This window comes from Pristiophorus japonicus, chromosome 13 (assembly GCF_044704955.1).
Source record: "Pristiophorus japonicus isolate sPriJap1 chromosome 13, sPriJap1.hap1, whole genome shotgun sequence".
Lineage (NCBI taxonomy): Eukaryota > Metazoa > Chordata > Chondrichthyes > Pristiophoridae > Pristiophorus > Pristiophorus japonicus.
This window is the reverse complement of record NC_091989.1, coordinates 179252749-179270139: the sequence shown is the minus strand read 5'-3', so window position 1 is coordinate 179270139 and position 17391 is coordinate 179252749. Positions and strand designations below refer to the sequence as shown.

The following is a 17391-nucleotide window of genomic DNA, read 5'->3' as shown; positions in this document are numbered from 1 at the left end:
TCACCATTCAGATAATAGTCTGTCTCTCTGTTTTTACCACCAAAGTGGATAACCTCACATTTATCCACATTATACTTCATCTGCCATGCATTTGCCCACTCACCTAACCTATCCAAGTCGCTCTGCAGCGTCATAGCATCCTCCTCGCAGCTCACACTGCCACCCAACTTAGTGTCATCCGCAAATTTGGAGATACTACATTTAATCCCCTCGTCTAAATCATTAATGTACAGTGTAAACAGCTGGGGCCCCAGCACAGAACCTTGCGGTACCCCACTAGTCACTGCCTGCCATTCTGAAAAGTCCCCATTTACTCCTACTCTTTGCTTCCTGTCTGACAACCAGTTCTCAATCCATGTCAGCACACTACCCCCAATCCCATGTGCTTTAACTTTGCACATTAATCTCTTGTGTGGGACCTTGTCGAAAGCCTTCTGAAAGTCCAAATATACCACATCAACTGGTACTCCTTTGTCCACTTTATTGGAAACATCCTCAAAAAATTCCAGAAGATTTGTCAAGCATGATTTCCCTTTCACAAATCCATGCTGACTTGGACCTATCATATTACCTCTTTCCAAATGCACTGCTATGACATCCTTAATAATTGATTCCATCATTTTACCCACTACCGATGTCAGGCTGACCGGTCTATAATTCCCTGTTTTCTCTCTCCCTCCTTTTTTAAAAAGTGGGGTTACATTGGCTACCCTCCACTCGATAGGAACTGATCCAGAGTCAATGGAATGTTGGAAAATGACTGTCAATGCATCCACTATTTCCAAGGCCACCTCCTTAAGTACTCTGGGATGCAGTCCATCAGGCCCTGGGGATTTATCGGCCTTCAATCCCATCAATTTCCACAACACAATTTCCCGACTAATAAAGATTTTCCTCAGTTCCCCCTCCTTACTAGACCCTCTGACCCCTTTTATATCCGGAAGGTTGTTTGTGTCCTCCTCAGTGAATACCGAACCAAAGTACTTGTTCAATTGGTCCGCCATTTCTTTGTTCCCCGTTATGACTTCCCCTGATTCTGACTGCAGGGGACCTACGTTTGTCTTTACTAACCTTTTTCTCTTTACATATCTATAGAAACTTTTGCAATCCGTCTTAATGTTCCCTGCAAGCTTCTTCTCGTACTCCATTTTCCCTGCCCTAATCAAACCCTTTGTCCTCCTCTGCTGAGTTCTAAATTTCTCCCAGTCCCCGGGTTCGCTGCTATTTCTGGCCAATTTGTATGCCACTTCCTTGGCTTTAATGCTATCTCTGATTTCGCTTGATAGCCACGGTTGAGCCACCTTTCCTTTTTTATTTTTATCTGAGGAAGGATATAATTATCTTAGAAATGGTGCAATGAAGGTTCACTGGATTGATTCCTGGGATGAGAGGGTTGTCTTATGAGGAGCGATTGAGTAGATTGGGCCTCTACTCTCTGGAGGTGATCTCATTGAAACATATAAGATTCTGAGGGGGATTGACAGGGTAGGTGTTGAGAGGTTGTTTCCCCTGCCTGGAGAGTGGAGAACTGGGGGCGGGGGGTGGGGCACAGTCTCAGGATAAAGGGTCAGCCATTTAAGACTGAGATGTGTAGAAATTTCTTCACTTAGAGGGTTGTGAATCTTCGGAATTTTCAACCCCAAAGGGCTGTGGATGCTGAATCATTGAATATATTCAAGGCTAAGATAGATAGATTTTTGTACTTTAGGGGAATCAAGGGATGTGGAGATCAGGCAGGAAAGTGGAGTTGAGGTCGAAGATCGGCCATGGTCTTATTGAATGGTGCAGCAGGCTCGAGGGGCCGAATGGCCTACTCCTGCTCCTAATTCTTTTCTTATCTTGTGATGTGAAACACACCAATGGTCATGGTGCCAACACTTATCTACTTGTTTTACAGTTGTAGGATTTGAAATTCCAGATAAGTTTGTGGTGGGATACGCCCTGGATTACAATGAGTATTTCCGGGACTTGAATGTAAGTATGCAGTGCTACAATATTAATTTACAGTATGGAGAATCTTTTGGTGATGCCTTGGACAGAGTCTGGCACAGTCCACTTCTACACAAGTTGCAGTCAGGTTTGTTTCCTTTCAAATTGCTCTATCTGTGCTGTACTTGATGGCTCGTCCTGATTCCTCTTCATTAACTCACACATTTCCCGTTCTCCTGCTTTGTCACTTCCTATTAATGGGCCCAAATTTGGGCAGGAGTTGCTGTTTTTTTTTTGGAGCAACTTGATTTTTCTGGAATATCTTAAAAATCCCCATTCTGCACATTTAATTTGCGCCAGTGTAAGTGAGTTAGTTAGGATTTTTTTTTTGTTTTGTTTTTTTTTCAAAAGGGGGCGTTACCAGCCACCTATGCCTGTTTTGGCCATTTAAGCCAGTTTGGACAGCTAACAGTTGCTCCAAACTAACTTAGGCCAGCGTATGTGGCCCTTGTGGCCGCACAGAAAACCCTTGCAGAGAGTTAAGAAATCAGCGCAGGTAGCCAGAGCTAGGGAGAGGGGGGAAGGACCTTGCAAAGCACTAAACACCTTCACAACAACTAATACAGATCTTGTACTGTAACTTTTGCATAATTTACACATTCCACTATATAAAGCTTCATAAAATATGCACTTTTTAATATCATTTACATCAGAAGACAAAGGGCTCGACTTTCCACTTCACATCGCCCATCTAAGGCCCATCTATTGCCGAAAACGGACCTCTCTCACCCATTTTGAGCAAAAAGTGGAAACTAGGCCCATAACATCGCCGGAAAAGTAGGCCCCCAAGTTTCCACTTTGATCACCGAGATGATCGTCCACACAAGGCCCATCCCAAGTTTTGGCACCTAGCATGCACTTCGCTGGGCCGATGCAAGGCCCAAAAGAGTGCTCAAAAATAGTTGCTTTTTCAGGGCTTTAGAGAGGGAAATGAGCATTACGGACGCCATTTTTAGCTTCTGAGGAAGGGTGGAGAATTAATTCTGAGTTATTTAGAGAGTAAAATTGAAGCAAATTGTACCCAGAAATTTGGGACAGGGAATATAAATAGGTATTCTCAACTTATTTATGTTAAATAGTTCTCATATATTGGAATTATTTAGTAAATAGCTTTTACATAGTGAAGTTCATTAATGATACTGTTGGTGCCTATCAAACTGACTGGTATACAGCTTAGAGACTACAGAAAGGGCACTTTTACAGTGATTAGAGAGTATAGAGTGCAGAGATTATTAAAATCAGTGAAAGTAGTTATTGATATTGCTCGTGATTATGGGGCCTATGCTTTCCCTGCCTTTAATTGCAACTGGTCACACACTGGTTACTGAAAGGATCAATCGAAGAGATGGCACAGTAACGCGTAGACGGAGACGAAGACAGAGGAGAGATCGTATAGCCAACAAAGGTACTTGGAGAAGCAAACCTACCCGAACTTGTCTGAAAATGCTTGTCTTGGGAGGCTGCGATTCCGGAAGGAGGTCATGGATGAAATATGTCAACTCGTCAAGGATGATCTGCAGCCTTCCAGCACCATCAGAACCGCACTTTCCGTTGAGGTGAAGGTTACTGCTGCCCTAGCCTTCTGCGCATCGGGATCTTTTCAGGCTTCAGCTGGCGACATCTGCCATATGTCTCAGCACGTCACACACTGCTGCATTCGACAGGTGACTGAAGCCCTTTACGCTCACAGGATGGAAAGCTTCCCAATGACCAGGGAGGCACAGACAGAGAGTTTATTGAGGACATAGGGGAGCTTAATCAGCATGGCGATCTAGCACCAGTACCACCACACCCTTCCCGAAGACCAGTAGCCAGTGCCAGTTACACGGCCGCTAAGCTTTTGCGTCAGCAGCTCATTAATGAACGCTTCGCATGAACTATTATTGTTGATATTCAAACATTGAATTACAGTTATGTTTAAACAGAAGTTTCATTTCCGTGGGGAAACAGAATAAACAAATATGTATGAAAAACTGTAACGTTGTAAAACTTATGTTAGTAAGAGAGAAGGGACAAAAGTTGTAGAATTTATTTTTTTAAGAAACATGAATTTTTTAAAGAACTAATGAACAACACCCTCCCTCCAACCCCCCACCTCCCCCCCCCCCCCCCACCACCACCAACCCACCCTTCCCTCAAAATCCCCAAAACGTTAGAAAAAGAAGAAATTGAACATTTTAAAGAAGAAGTGACCGTTTTAGTCAGGATAACAAATGACCATTTATGTTGTGGTGCATAAATGTAATCATAATTTAATCCTAATTTAGTTACTTAGTCATGCTTAAAGATTACGATATAACATTGCAGATTCTAATTAGATTTTCCATACAACATTAAATAATAAATATGGATGATTTCTAATTTAAATTTAAACTTACTCTTGCAGCCGCCAGTAGACTGTTCCATCTTTTCCGGCACTGGTCCGGTGTCCGGGCTTCATTTGATGCCGACATGACAACGTCGGCAATCTCTGCCCAAATCCTCCGATATGCACAGGGTGGAGGTTTCCCCTGCCCACCCCGTGTCAGATCCTCCCACCTCACGCTTACACAATTCATCAGGGCCTCATTTGCCTCTTCGCTAAAGGGTTTGGCCCTTCTCTTTCCTGTACCTCCCTCCATTCTTAAAATTTATCTGTATTTTCAATAGCACTAGATAACCTGCTTCCTTTCTCCTCTCTCTCTCTCTCTCTCCCCCCCCCCAGACCCACACAGAGCTTCTGAGCATGTGTGAAGACCCTTGACCTCTCAAAACGCGGGAAGGAGCATCAACCTGCACATGCGCAGCAATGCATTGCTAGGGAAGCTTTTTTTTTCATTCACTTCCGTTTTCTTTGGCCGATTGTGAGATCGCCGAGAAATCACATCGCCCATTTGACATCGCTGGGCTAAGGCCGAGTGCAAAAAAAAAATGGGCTTTGAGCCGGCGATCAGCACGGGCGATAGGTCCCACATCGCTGGAACAAGGCCCATTTTTCCAGCCTTAGCCACAAAGTGGAAAGTCTAGCCCAAAGGGTTTCATAAAACTATTTATGAATCAATTAGGGACAACTTTTCTAAATCGAGCAGCTTGTTCTTTTTTTTACATCATTTAAAGAAACTCTTTCCCCCCCCCCCCCCCCAATCAAAACTCTTCTCCCACCCCTTCCCTCCCCGCCCCCACAACCCCATGTTTCTTTGTAGCCCTCAGCATGGGAAGGCAGCGGCCTGCCTATGTGGCAGGCCACTCGGCCAGGATAGGCGCGGCGAAAATCGGGTCGTCCCTTCGGCCAGGGATAGGGGCGGTGAGCTTCGGGTCCCGCTCACAGCCTGCAGCACGTGCTGGGAGGACAAGGAGCTACTGAGCATGCGCGCAGACTCCACTGCCCATGCGGACAGCTGCCGGCACTGTTTTCGGCGCAGGGCTGTAGCTCCGCCCTCCCATTCCACGAGAAACGCCGCACCAGGACCCGGGACACAGAGCAGAGCGGCCAGAATCCTTAGTAAGTTTTTTGGTGCCGTTTTGAGCGCACAAATTCGGCGCATCTCCGGAGAGGGAAAAGGGATTGGGAAATTTGGGCCCTATGACCCTCCACTCACCATCTAGTTCTGTTCAATCCCTTTTTACCGATGACGCTAGTTTACAATCCAATCACAGTGTCCAGTCCTCAGTACAAGAGAAGGATCATTATACCTTGATCTCTTTCAGGCCCTTAACACTTGCGACAATGAAAATCTTGTTTCTTTAAATTTATTCAGAGACAGTTTCTTCATAAAGCTTTTGCAACTCTAACAACAACAACAACAAACTCATGCATTTATATAGTGCCTTTAATGCAGTAAAATATCCTAAGACGTTTCATTGGAGCGTTATCAAACATAATTTAAACACCAAGCCAGAATAGGAATAATTTTACAGGTAACCAAAAGCTGAAGGGAGTGCTGCACTGTCTGAGGTGCCATTTTTCAGATGAGAAGTTAAAGCATGGCCCTGTCTGTCCTCTCGTGCAGACATAAAAGATCCCATGGCACTATTTTGAAGAAGAGCAGGGGAGTTTTCCCGGTGTCCTGGCCAATATTTATCCCTCAACCGTTGCACAAAAAAAAAATGAATATCAGGACATTTATCTCATTACTGTTTGTGGGAGTTACTGTGCGCACATTGGCCTCCGCATTTTCCTATATTACAACAGTGACCATGTTTCAAAAGTACTTCATTAGCTGCGAAGTGCTTTGAGACATCCTGAGGTCTTAAAAAGGCGCTATACAAATTCAAGTTTTTTCTTTATCCTTGGAACATCTTGAAGTGCCTTGGGATGTTTTACTGAAAGAAAGACTTGCATTTATATAGCGCCTTTCATGACCAGCGAACACCTCAAAGTGCTTTACAGACAATGAAATATTTTTGGAGTGTGACCACTATTGTAATGTGGGAAATGCGGCAGCCAATTTGCGCACAGCAAGCTTCCACAAACAGCAATTTGATAAATGATCAGATAATCTGCTTTTGTTGTGTTGATTGAGGGATAACTCCCCTGCTCCGCTTCGAAATAGTGCCGTGGGATCTTTTACATCCACCTGAGAGAGCAGACTGGGCCCCGGTTTAATATCTCATCCGAAATACGGCACCGCCGACAGTGCAGCACTCCCCTCAGCACTGCACTGGAGTGTCAGCCTAGATTTGTGCTCAAGGCCCTGCAGTGGGACATAAACCCACATCTTCTGACTGAGTGACGAGAGTGCTACCCACTGAGCCACAGCTGACACTGCCTTCATTAAAGGCACTATGTAAATGCAATTTGAAGTGTTATAAAGCAAAACTCAGTTTATCAACACTTCATTTCTTTTAAACTGAGTTCTATGTATCTGTAACTGTTTTTTTTGGTGTTAAATCTATAAATGCAGCTTTCCTTTTTTTTGCTGCTGTTCTCTACTCCAGTACAAATTGTTTCCACTCGGTTGTTTAGAAGGAGCATTCCATTCTCCCTCCCCCACCCCCCCCCCCCTCCTCTCCTCCTCCTCCTTCCTACCACACACTGGAAACATGAGCTGCCCACCTTTGCCAGCTGGGAGGCGGACTTGTTATTGAGGCAGCTCCCGGAGCAAAGCCGTCACTTCAATCCGTCAGCTGCCCTCAAATTACCCGTCTGCTGCTGCTGCTTATTTCAGGCCCTGGCTCGGCGCCATCAGTTCCTGGGAACAGCGTCCTTTTCATTTTTCACGGGCCTATCTCCACCTCGCCTGTGTTCGCAGAGGGGGCAGCGTGTTGTCGAAGAGGCCCAGACGAGGGACAGCAGGCTGTAAGGGGGGAGGGGGGGGGAGGCGCGGAGAGAGGGCAGAATGGGCCTCACAGATATCCAACAATCACCTGTAGCATATGGCGTGTGGCTGAGGCTGATACAAACCTGGTTTGCCTGCAGTACAAGGCTGCGTCACCATTATTCAACATTTTCCTTCTCATTGCATCGAATTGTATAGAATCTACAGGCACAGAAACAGGCCATTTGGCCCATCAGGTCACTGCCGTTATTTATACTGCACTCAAGCCTCCTTCCACCCCTCTTTATCAAATCCCATCAACATATCCTTCTATTTTTGAAGAGCAGGGGAGTTATCCTCGATGTCCTGGCCAATATTTGTCCCTCAATCAACATAACAAAAAAAAAAAGATTACCTGGTCATTATCACATTGCTGTTTGTGGGAGCTTGCTGTGCGCAAATTGGCTGCCCCATTTTCCACATTACATCACTGACTACACTCCAAAAGTACTCATTTGGCTGTGAAGCGCTTTGAGACGTCCAATGGTTGTGAAGGGCGCTATATAAATGCAAGTCTTTCTTTCTATTCCTTTCTCCCTCATGTACTTATGTAGCTTCCCCTTAAATGCATCTATTTTATTCGCCTCACTACTAGTAGTGAGTTCCACATTCTCACCACTCTCTGGATAAAGGAGTTTCTCCTGAATTTCTTACTGGATTTATTAGTGACTATCTTATATTTATGGCCTCTAGTTTTGGATTCCCTCGCAAGTAAAAATATCTTCTCTACGTCTACCTTATCGAGCCCCTTCATAATTTTAAAGACCTCTATCTGGTCACCTCTCGGCCTTCTCTTTTCTAGAAATAAAAGATTTAATACTGTTTTATGGCGACTGATAGGGGTTTTCTTCCCCCTACCTTAATCCAGCATTGCTGAGGACGATTATGGTGGCCTCACTGTTGCTGTTGCCGAGTTAACTAGGTCCTAGATCAGGTATCCAAACTGAGGATCCACATAGTCTGGATCACTCAGTGCCAATCCATAATGGAAAGAAAGACTTGCATTTCTATAGCGCCTATCATGACCATCGGACATCCCAAAGCGCTTCACAGCCAATTAAGTTATTTTTTTGAAGTGTAGTCACTGTTGTAATGTGGAAAACACGGCAGCCAATTTGCACACGGCAAGCTCCCACAAACAGCAATGTGATGTGAATTAAAGGATAAATATTGGCCAGGACATCGGAATAACTCCCCTGTTCTTATTCGAAAATAGTGCCATGAGATCTTTTAAGTCCACCTGAGAGAGCAGACAGGGCCTCGGTTTAACGTCTCATTCGAAAGTCGGCACATCTTACTCCCACAGTAATGCACTGGAATGTCAGCCTAGATTTTTCGCTCAAATCTCTGTAGTGAGACTTGAACCCACTACTTTCTGATGCGGAGATGAGAGAATGCTACTAACTGAGCCACAGTTGACATCCACTTGAATCATTAAGGAGCTGAAGTTCATTTCATGGATGCCATTTTCATCACACCCTCCCCCCCGCCCCCATTCTTCTAATCATCTGATGCTGCCGACTGTGGCTGGGGTAACATTTCTTATTGATCCCAGGTAGTGAGCGTCAACCGGCTATGTGACTGTGAAGACGTCACAACTCAGCCAGGTTCTGTTCTCCGTGGAGGTCCATAGTGCACACTTTCCACCAAGGGATTGCTGGATACTGATTGGCAGTGGGAGTTGTGGCTGTATACTTCCTTATTCTCCCCTCCCCCCTCCCCCCCCCCCCCCCCCCACCCCAACCCTCCTCCCACAGGAAGTCAAGACAGCTGAAGGCATGGCCACAAATAGTGAGGAGTAAAGATGAGGGAGGAACAGGATTCCAGAGTCGGAAGACGGAAGTGTGTGGTCGGGAAGGTGGAAGGGGCCGAGAAGATGTAGGGCTGGAAGAGGTTGCAGAGCTAGAGTGGTGTGAGACCTCCGCTCAGTCTGGGCATTGAACAGTGAACGTTGTGGTGGTGCGTGTCTTCCAACAGGCAATGCCTTCACTCACTTTGTTTAAGTCTGTTATCTTTCTAGTGAATTTGAAGCATTGCTGGAGACATTTGATCTGTTTAGGATTTGGACTAGATTCTAGTTATCTGAGTCCATTGGCCTCTGACAGGGCAACCATGGGCTTTGCTGCAGCTGCCTTTGCTTCCCTGGGCTACAACAACAACAACTTGTATTTATATAGCGCCTTTAACGCAGTGAAATGTCCCCAGGCCCTTCCCAGGAGTATTATGAGATAAAACATTTGACACTGAGCTGCATAAATACTATGAAAATCAGCCCAATCCTGGTCACGACTCAATTAAGCCAACTCCAAAGCACACCTGAATGGATGTTGATTGCAGATAGGATTAGACTGTAATACACAGACGCCCCGCCCCGCCTTATGATCATCTCTATGGTGACACTGTTAAACTCATACAGGAAGAATGGCACATGGGTGAGGTATTGGATAGATGCCATCTTTGGTGGAACATCATAAGAACATAAGAAATAGGAGCAGGAGTAAGCCATACAGCCCCTCGAGCCTGCTCTGCCATTTAATACTCGTGGCTAATCTGATTATGGACTCTGGTCCACTTCCCTGCCCGCTCTCCATAGCCCCTTATTCCCTTATCATTCAAGAAACTGTCTATTTCTCTCTCAAATTTATTCAATGTCCCAGCTTCCACAGCTCTTTGAGAGAAGAAATTTCTCCTCATCTCAGTTTTAAATGGGCGGCCCCTTATTCTAAGATCATGCCCTCTAGTTCTAGTCTCCCCCATCAGCAGATACATCCTCTCTGCATCCACCTTGTCAAGCCCCCTCATAATCTTATACGTTTCGATAAGATCCCCTCTCATTCTTCTGAATTCAAATGAGTAGAGGCCCAACCTACTCAACCTTTCCACATAAGTCAACCCCCTCATCTCTGGAATCAACCTTGTGAACCTTCGCAGAACTGCCTCCAAAGCAAGTATATCCTTTCATTAATATGGAAACCAAAACAGTACGCAGTATTCCAGGTGTGGCCTCACCAATACCCTGTACAACTGTAGCAAGACTTCCCTGCTTTGATACTCCATCCCCTTTGCAATAAAGACCAAGATTCCATTGGCCTTCCTGATCACTTGCTGCACCTGCATACTAACCTTTTGTGTTTCATGCATAAGTACCCCCAGGTCCCGCTGTATTGCAGCACTTTGCAATCTTTCTCCAATTAAATAATAACTTGCTCTTTGATTTTTTTTCTGCCAAAGTGATGACCTCACACTTTCCAACATTATACTCCATCTGCCAAATTTTTGCCCACTCACTTAACCTGTCTATGTCCTTTTGCAGATATTGTGTGTCCTCCTGACATTTTGCTTTTCCTCCCATCTTTGTATTGTCGGCAAACTTGGCTACGTTACACTCAGTCCCTTCCACCAAGTCGTTAAAATAGATTGTAAATAGTTGGGGTCCCAGCACTGATCCCTGCGGCACCCCACTGGTTACTGATTGCCAACCCGAGAATGAACTATTTATCCCTACTCTCTGTTTCCTGTTTGTTAGCCAATCCTCTATCCATGCTAATATATTACCCCCAACCCCGTGATCTTTTATCTTGTGCAGTGACCTTTTATGTGGCACCTTGTCAAATGCCTTCTGGAAGTCCAAATACACTACATCCACTGGTTCCCCTTTATCCACCCTGTTCATTACATCCTCAAAGAATTCTAGTAAATTTGTCAAACATGACTTCCCCTTCATAAATCCATGCTGACTCTGCCTGACCGAATTTTGCTTTTCCAAATGTCCTGCTACTACTTCTTTAATAATGGACTCCAACATTTTCCCAACCACAGATGTTAGGCTAACTGGTCTATAGTTTCCTGCTTTTTGTCTGCCTCCTTTTTTAAATAGGTGTGTTACATTTGCAGTTTTCCAATCTGCTGGGACCGCCCCAGTATCCAGGGAATTTTGGTAAATTACAACCAATGCATCCACTATCCCTGCCACTACTTCTCTTAAGATCCTAGGATGCAAGCCATCAGGTCCAGGGGATTTATCCACCTTTAGTCCCACTGTCTTAGAGTACCACCTCCTTAGTGATTGTGATTGTGTTAAGTTCCTCCCCCCCCATAGCCCCTTGACTATCCACTGCTGGAATATTATTAGTGTCCTTTACTGTAAAGACTGATACAAAATATTTGTTCAGAGTTTCTGCCATCTCCATGTTCCCCATTACTAATTCCCCGGTCTTATCCTCCAAGCGACCAACATTTACTTTAGCCACTCTTTTTTCCTTTTTATATACCTATAGAAACTCTTGCTATCTGTTTTTATATTTTGTACTAGTTTACTTTCATAGTCTATCCTCCCTGTTTTAATCATTTTTTTAGTTGTTCTTTGCTGGCTTTTAAACACTTCCCAGTCTTCTGTCCTCCCACTAGTTTTGGCCACTTTGCATGCCTTGTTTTTAATTGGTTAGCCACGGATGACTATCTTTTCTCTTTTGCCCTTTCCTCACTGGAATATATTTTTCTTGAGTTGTGAAATATCTCCTTAAATGTACACCACTGTTCATCAACCGTCCGACACTTGAATCTATTTTCCCAATCCTTTTTAGCCAACTCAGCCCTCATACCTTCATATTATTTAAGCTTAGTGCACTGGTTAGAGATCCAACTTTCTCAATCTCCATCTGAAGTTGAAATTCAATCATGCTATGATCACTCATTCCAAAGGGATCCTTTACTACGAGATTGTTTATTAATCCTGTCTCATTACTCAGGACCAGATCTAAGATAGCCTGCCCCCTGGTTGGTTCCATTACATACTGCTCAAGGAACCCGTCCTTTATGCACTCTATGTACTCTTCCTCAAGACCACCCTGACCAATTTGATTTGACCAATCAATATGGAGGTTAAAATCACCCATGATTATTGCTGTTCCATAGAAACATAGAAACATAGAAAATAGGTGCAGGAGCAGGCCATTCAGCCCTTCGAGCCTGCACCACCATTCAATGAGTTCATGGCTGAACATGAAACTTCAGTACCCCCTTCCTGCTTTCACGCCATACCCCTTGATCCCCCGAGTAGTAAGGACTTCATCTAACTCCCTTTTGAATATATTTACTGAATTGGCCTCAACTACTTTCTGTGGTAGAGAATTCCACAGGTTCACCACTCTCTGGGTGAAGAAGTTTCTCCTTATCTCGGTCCTAAATGGCTTACCCCTTATCCTTAGACTGTGACCCCTGGTTCTGGACTTCCCCAACATTGGGAACATTCTTCCTGCATCCAACCTGTCCAAACCCGTCAGAATTTTAAACGTTTCCATGAGGTCCCCTCTCACTCTTCTGAACTCCAGTGAATACAAGCCCAGTTGATCCAGTCTTTCTTGATAGGTCAGTCCCACCATCCCGGGAATCAGTCTGGTGAATCTTCGCTGCACTCCCTCAATAGCAAGAATGTCCTTCCTCAAGTTAGGAGACCAAAACTGTACACAATACTTCAGGTGTGGCCTCACCAAGGCCCTGTACAACTGTAGCAACACCTCCCTGCCCCTGTACTCAAATCCCCTCGCTATGAAGGCCAACATGCCATTTGCTTTCTTAATCGCCTGCTGTACCTGCATACCAACCTTCAATGACTGATGTACCATGACACCCAGGTCTCGTTGCACCTTCCCTTTTCCTAATCTGTCACCATTCAGATAATAGTCTGTCTCTCTGTTTTTACCACCAAAGTGGATAACCTCACATTTATCCACATTATACTTCATCTGCCACGCATTTGCCCACTCACCTAACCTATCCAAGTCACTCTGCAGCCTCATAGCATCCTCCTCGCAGCTCACACTGCCACCCAACTTAGTGTCATCCGCAAATTTGGAAATACTACATTTAATCCCCTCGTCTAAATCATTAATGTACAATGTAAACAGCTGGGGCCCCAGCACAGAACCCTGCGGTACCCCACTAGTCACTGCCTGCCATTCCGAAAAGTATCCATTTACTCCTACTCTTTGCTTCCTGTCTGACAACCAGTTCTCAATCCACATCAGCACACTACCCCCAATCCCATGTGCTTTAACTTTGCACATTAATCTCCTGTGTGGGACCTTGTCGAAAGCCTTCTGAAAATCCAAATATACCACATCAACTGGTACTCCTTTGTCCACTTTATTGGAAACATCCTCAGATTAGGAAAAGGGAAGGTGCAACGAGACCTGGGTGTCATGGTACATCAGTCATTGAAGGTTGGCATGCAGGTACAGCAGGCGGTTAAGAAAGCAAATGGCATGTTGGCCTTCATAGCGAGGGGATTTGAATACAGGGGCAGGGAGGTGTTGCTACAGTTGTACAGGGCCTTGGTGAGGCCACACCTGGAGTATTGTGTACAGTTTTGGTCTCCTAACTTGAGGAAGGACATTCTTGCTATTGAGGGAGTGCAGCGAAGGTTCACCAGACTGATTCCCGGGATGGCGGGACTGACCTATCAAGAAAGATTGGATCAATTGGGCTTGTATTCACTGGAGTTCAGAAGAATGAGAGGGGACCTCATAGAAACGTTTAAAATTCTGACGGGTTTAGACAGGTTAGATGCAGAAAGAATGTTCCCAATGTTGGGGAAGTCCAGAACCAGGGGTCACAGTCTGAGGATAAGGGGTAAGCCATTTAGGACCGAGATGAGGAGAAACTTCTTCACCCAGAGAGTGGTGAACCTGTGGAATTCTCTACCACAGAAAGTAGTTGAGGCCAATTCACTAAATATATTCAAAAGGGAGTTAGATGAAGTCCTTACTACTCGGGGGATCAAGGGTTATGGCGAGAAAGCAGGAAGGGGGTACTGAAGTTTCATGTTCAGCCATGAACTCATTGAATGGCGGTGCAGGCTAGAAGGGCTGAATGGCCTGCTCCTGCACCTATTTTCTATGTTTCTATGTTTCTATGTAAAAAATTCCAGAAGATTTGTCAAGCATGATCTCCCTTTCACAAATCCATGCTGACTTGGACCTATCATATCACCATTTTCCAAATGCGCTTATATGACATCCTTAATAATTGATTCCATCATTTTACCCACTACTGAGGTCAGGCTGACCGGTCTATAATTCCCTGCTTTCTCTCTCCCTCCTTTTTTAAAAAGTGGGGTTACATTGGCTACCCTCCACTCGATAGGAACTGATCCAGAGTCAATGGAATGTTGGAAAATGACTGTCAATGCATCCGCTATTTCCAAGGCCACCTCTTTAAGTACTCTGGGATGCAGTCCATCAGGCCCTGGGGATTTATCGGCCTTCAATCCCATCAATTTCCCCAACACAATTTCCCGACTAATAAAGATTTCCCTCAGTTCCTCCTCCTCACTAGACCCTCTGACCCCTTTTATATCCGGAAGGTTGTTTGTGTCCTCCTTAGTGAATACTGAACCAAAGTACTTGTTCAATTGGTCTGCCATTTCTTTGTTCCCCGTTATGACTTCCCCTGATTCTGACTGCAGGGGACTAACCTTTTTCTCTTTACATACCTATAGAAACTTTTGCAATCCGCCTTAATGTTCCCTGCAAGCTTCTTCTCGTACTCCATTTTCCCTGCCCTAATCAAACCCTTTGTCCTCCTCTGCTGAGTTCTAAATTTCTCCCAGTCCCCAGGTTCGCTGCTATTTCTGGCCAATTTGTATGCCATTTCCTTGGCTTTAATACTATCCCTGATTTCCCTTGATAGCCACGGTTGAGCCACCTTCCCTTATTTATTTTTATGCCAGACAGGAATGTACAATTGTTGTAGTTCATCCATGCGGTCTCTAAATGTCTGCCATTGCCCATCCACAGTCAACCCCTTAAGTATCATTTGCCAATCTATCTTAGCCAATTCATGCCTCATACCTTCAAAGATACCCTTCTTTAAGTTCTGGACCATGGTCTCTGAATTAACTGTTTCATTCTCCATCCTAATGCAGAATTCCACCATATTATGGTCACTCTTCCCCAAGGGGCCTCGCACAACGAGATTGCTAATTAATCCTCTCTCATTACACAACACCCAGTCTAAGATGGCCTCCCCCCTAGTTGGTTCCTCGACATATTGGTCTAGAAAACCATCCCTTATGCACTCCAGGAAATCCTCCTCCACCGTATTGTTTCCAGTTTGGCTAGCCCAATCTATGTGCATATTAAAGTCACCCATTATAACTGCTGCACCTTTATTGCATGCACTCCTAATTTCCTGTTTGATGCCCTCCCCAACATCACTACTACTGTTTGGAGGTCTGTACACAACTCCCACTAACAATTTTTGCCCTTTAGTGTTCTGCAGCTCTACCCATATAGATTCCACATCATCCAAGCTAATGTCTTTCCTAACTATTGCATTAATCTCCTCTTTAACCAGCAATGCTACCCCACCTCCTTTTCCTTTTATTCTATCCTTCCTGAATGTTGAATACCTCTGGATGTTGAGTTCCCAGCTCTGATCATCCTGGAGCCACGTCTCCGTAATCCCAATCACATCATATTTGTTAACATCTATTTGCACAGTTAATTCATCCACCTTATTGCGGATACTCCTTGCATTAAGACACAAAGCCTTCAGGCTTGCTTTTTTAACATCCTTTGTCCTTTTAGAATTTTGTTGTACAGTGGCCCTTTTTGTTCTTTGCCTTGGGTTTCTCTGCCCTCCACTTTTCCTCATCTCCTTTCTGTCTTTTGCTTTTGCCTCATTTTTGTCTCCCTCTGTCTCCCTGCATAGGTTCCCATCCCCCTGCAATATTAGTTTAACTCCTCCCCAACAGCACTAGCAAACACCTTTAAGCAAACGCCCAGGTGCAGACCATCCGGTTTGTACTGGTCCCACCTCCCCCAGAACCAGTTCCAATGCCCCAAGAATTTGAATCCCTCCCTGCTGCACCACTGCTCAAGCCATGTATTCATCTGCGCTATCCTGCGATTCCTACTCTGACTAGCACGTGGCACTGGTAGCAATCCCGAGATTACTACTTTTGAGGTCCTACTTTTTAATTTAGCTCCTAGCTCCTTAAATTCTTTTCGTAGGACCTCATCCCTTTTTTTACCTATGTCGTTGGTACCAATGTGCACCACGACAACTGGCTGTTCTCCCTCCCATTTCAGAATGTCCTGCACCCGCTCCGAGACATCCTTGACCCTTGCACCAGGGAGGCAACATACCATCCTGGAGTCTCGGTTGCATCCGCAGAAACGCCTATCTATTCCCCTCACCATCGAATCCCCTATCACTATCGCGCTCCCAATCTTTTCCCTTTTTACAATGTGAGTCAGTACCTTTCAGAGAGGGAGAAGGTGGGAACAATATTGCTGACTGGCACTGTAATGCATTTGCTTCATGGGTTCTTTGCTTAAGCATTCATAGCAACACATTGCTATGAAGAACTAGTTGGTTTATTAACAAAAGTTTAACAATCGCACTACACATTACCAGTTCATCCACTAGACTCACAACTGAATGCCTCATCATGGATGACCTAGACCCAACTGACTGGGGTTTTATTGAGTCTTGTGAATATCACATGACTGGCTAAGCCACTCACAATGCAACAGCTCTACAAACCTGGAACATAGGAGGTGTTGCTACAGTTGTACAGGGCCTTGGTGAGGCCACATCTGGAGTATTGTGTACAATTTTGGTCTCCTAGCTTGAGGAAGGACATTCTTGCTGTTGAGGGAGTGCAGCGAAGATTCACCAGACTGATTCCCGGGATGGTGGGACTGACCTATCAAGAAAGACTGGATCGACTGGGCTTGTATTCACTGGAGTTCGGAAGAATGAGAGGAGACCTCATAGAAACGTTTAAAATTCTGACGGGTTTAGACAGGTTGGATGCAGGAAGAATGTTCCCAATGTTGGGGAAGTCCAGAACCAGGGGTCACAGTCTAAGGATAAGGGGTAAGCCATTTAGGACCGAGATGAGGAGAGACTTCTTCACCCAGAGAGTGGTGAACCTGTGGAATTCTCTGCCACAGAAAGTGGTTGGGGCCAATTCACTAAATATATTCAAAAGGGAGTTAGATGAAGTCCTTACTACTCGGGGGATCAAGGAGTATGGCGAGAAAGCAGGAAGGGGGTACTGAAGTTTCATGTTCAGCCATGAACTCATTGAATGGCG

At 44.9% G+C, this 17391-nt stretch overlaps 1 protein-coding gene across 1 annotated transcript in view; it reads left to right on the top strand.

Annotated features, from left to right (window-relative positions):
• hprt1l (hypoxanthine phosphoribosyltransferase 1, like) overlaps positions 1 to 17391 on the top strand; it is a 62865-nt gene that overhangs the window by 42623 nt on the left and 2851 nt on the right. Inside the window, exon 8 of the mRNA XM_070898287.1 lies at positions 1898 to 1974. Within this exon, the coding sequence (XP_070754388.1) occupies positions 1898 to 1974 (77 nt within the window). The remainder of the gene's footprint in view (positions 1 to 1897; positions 1975 to 17391) is intronic.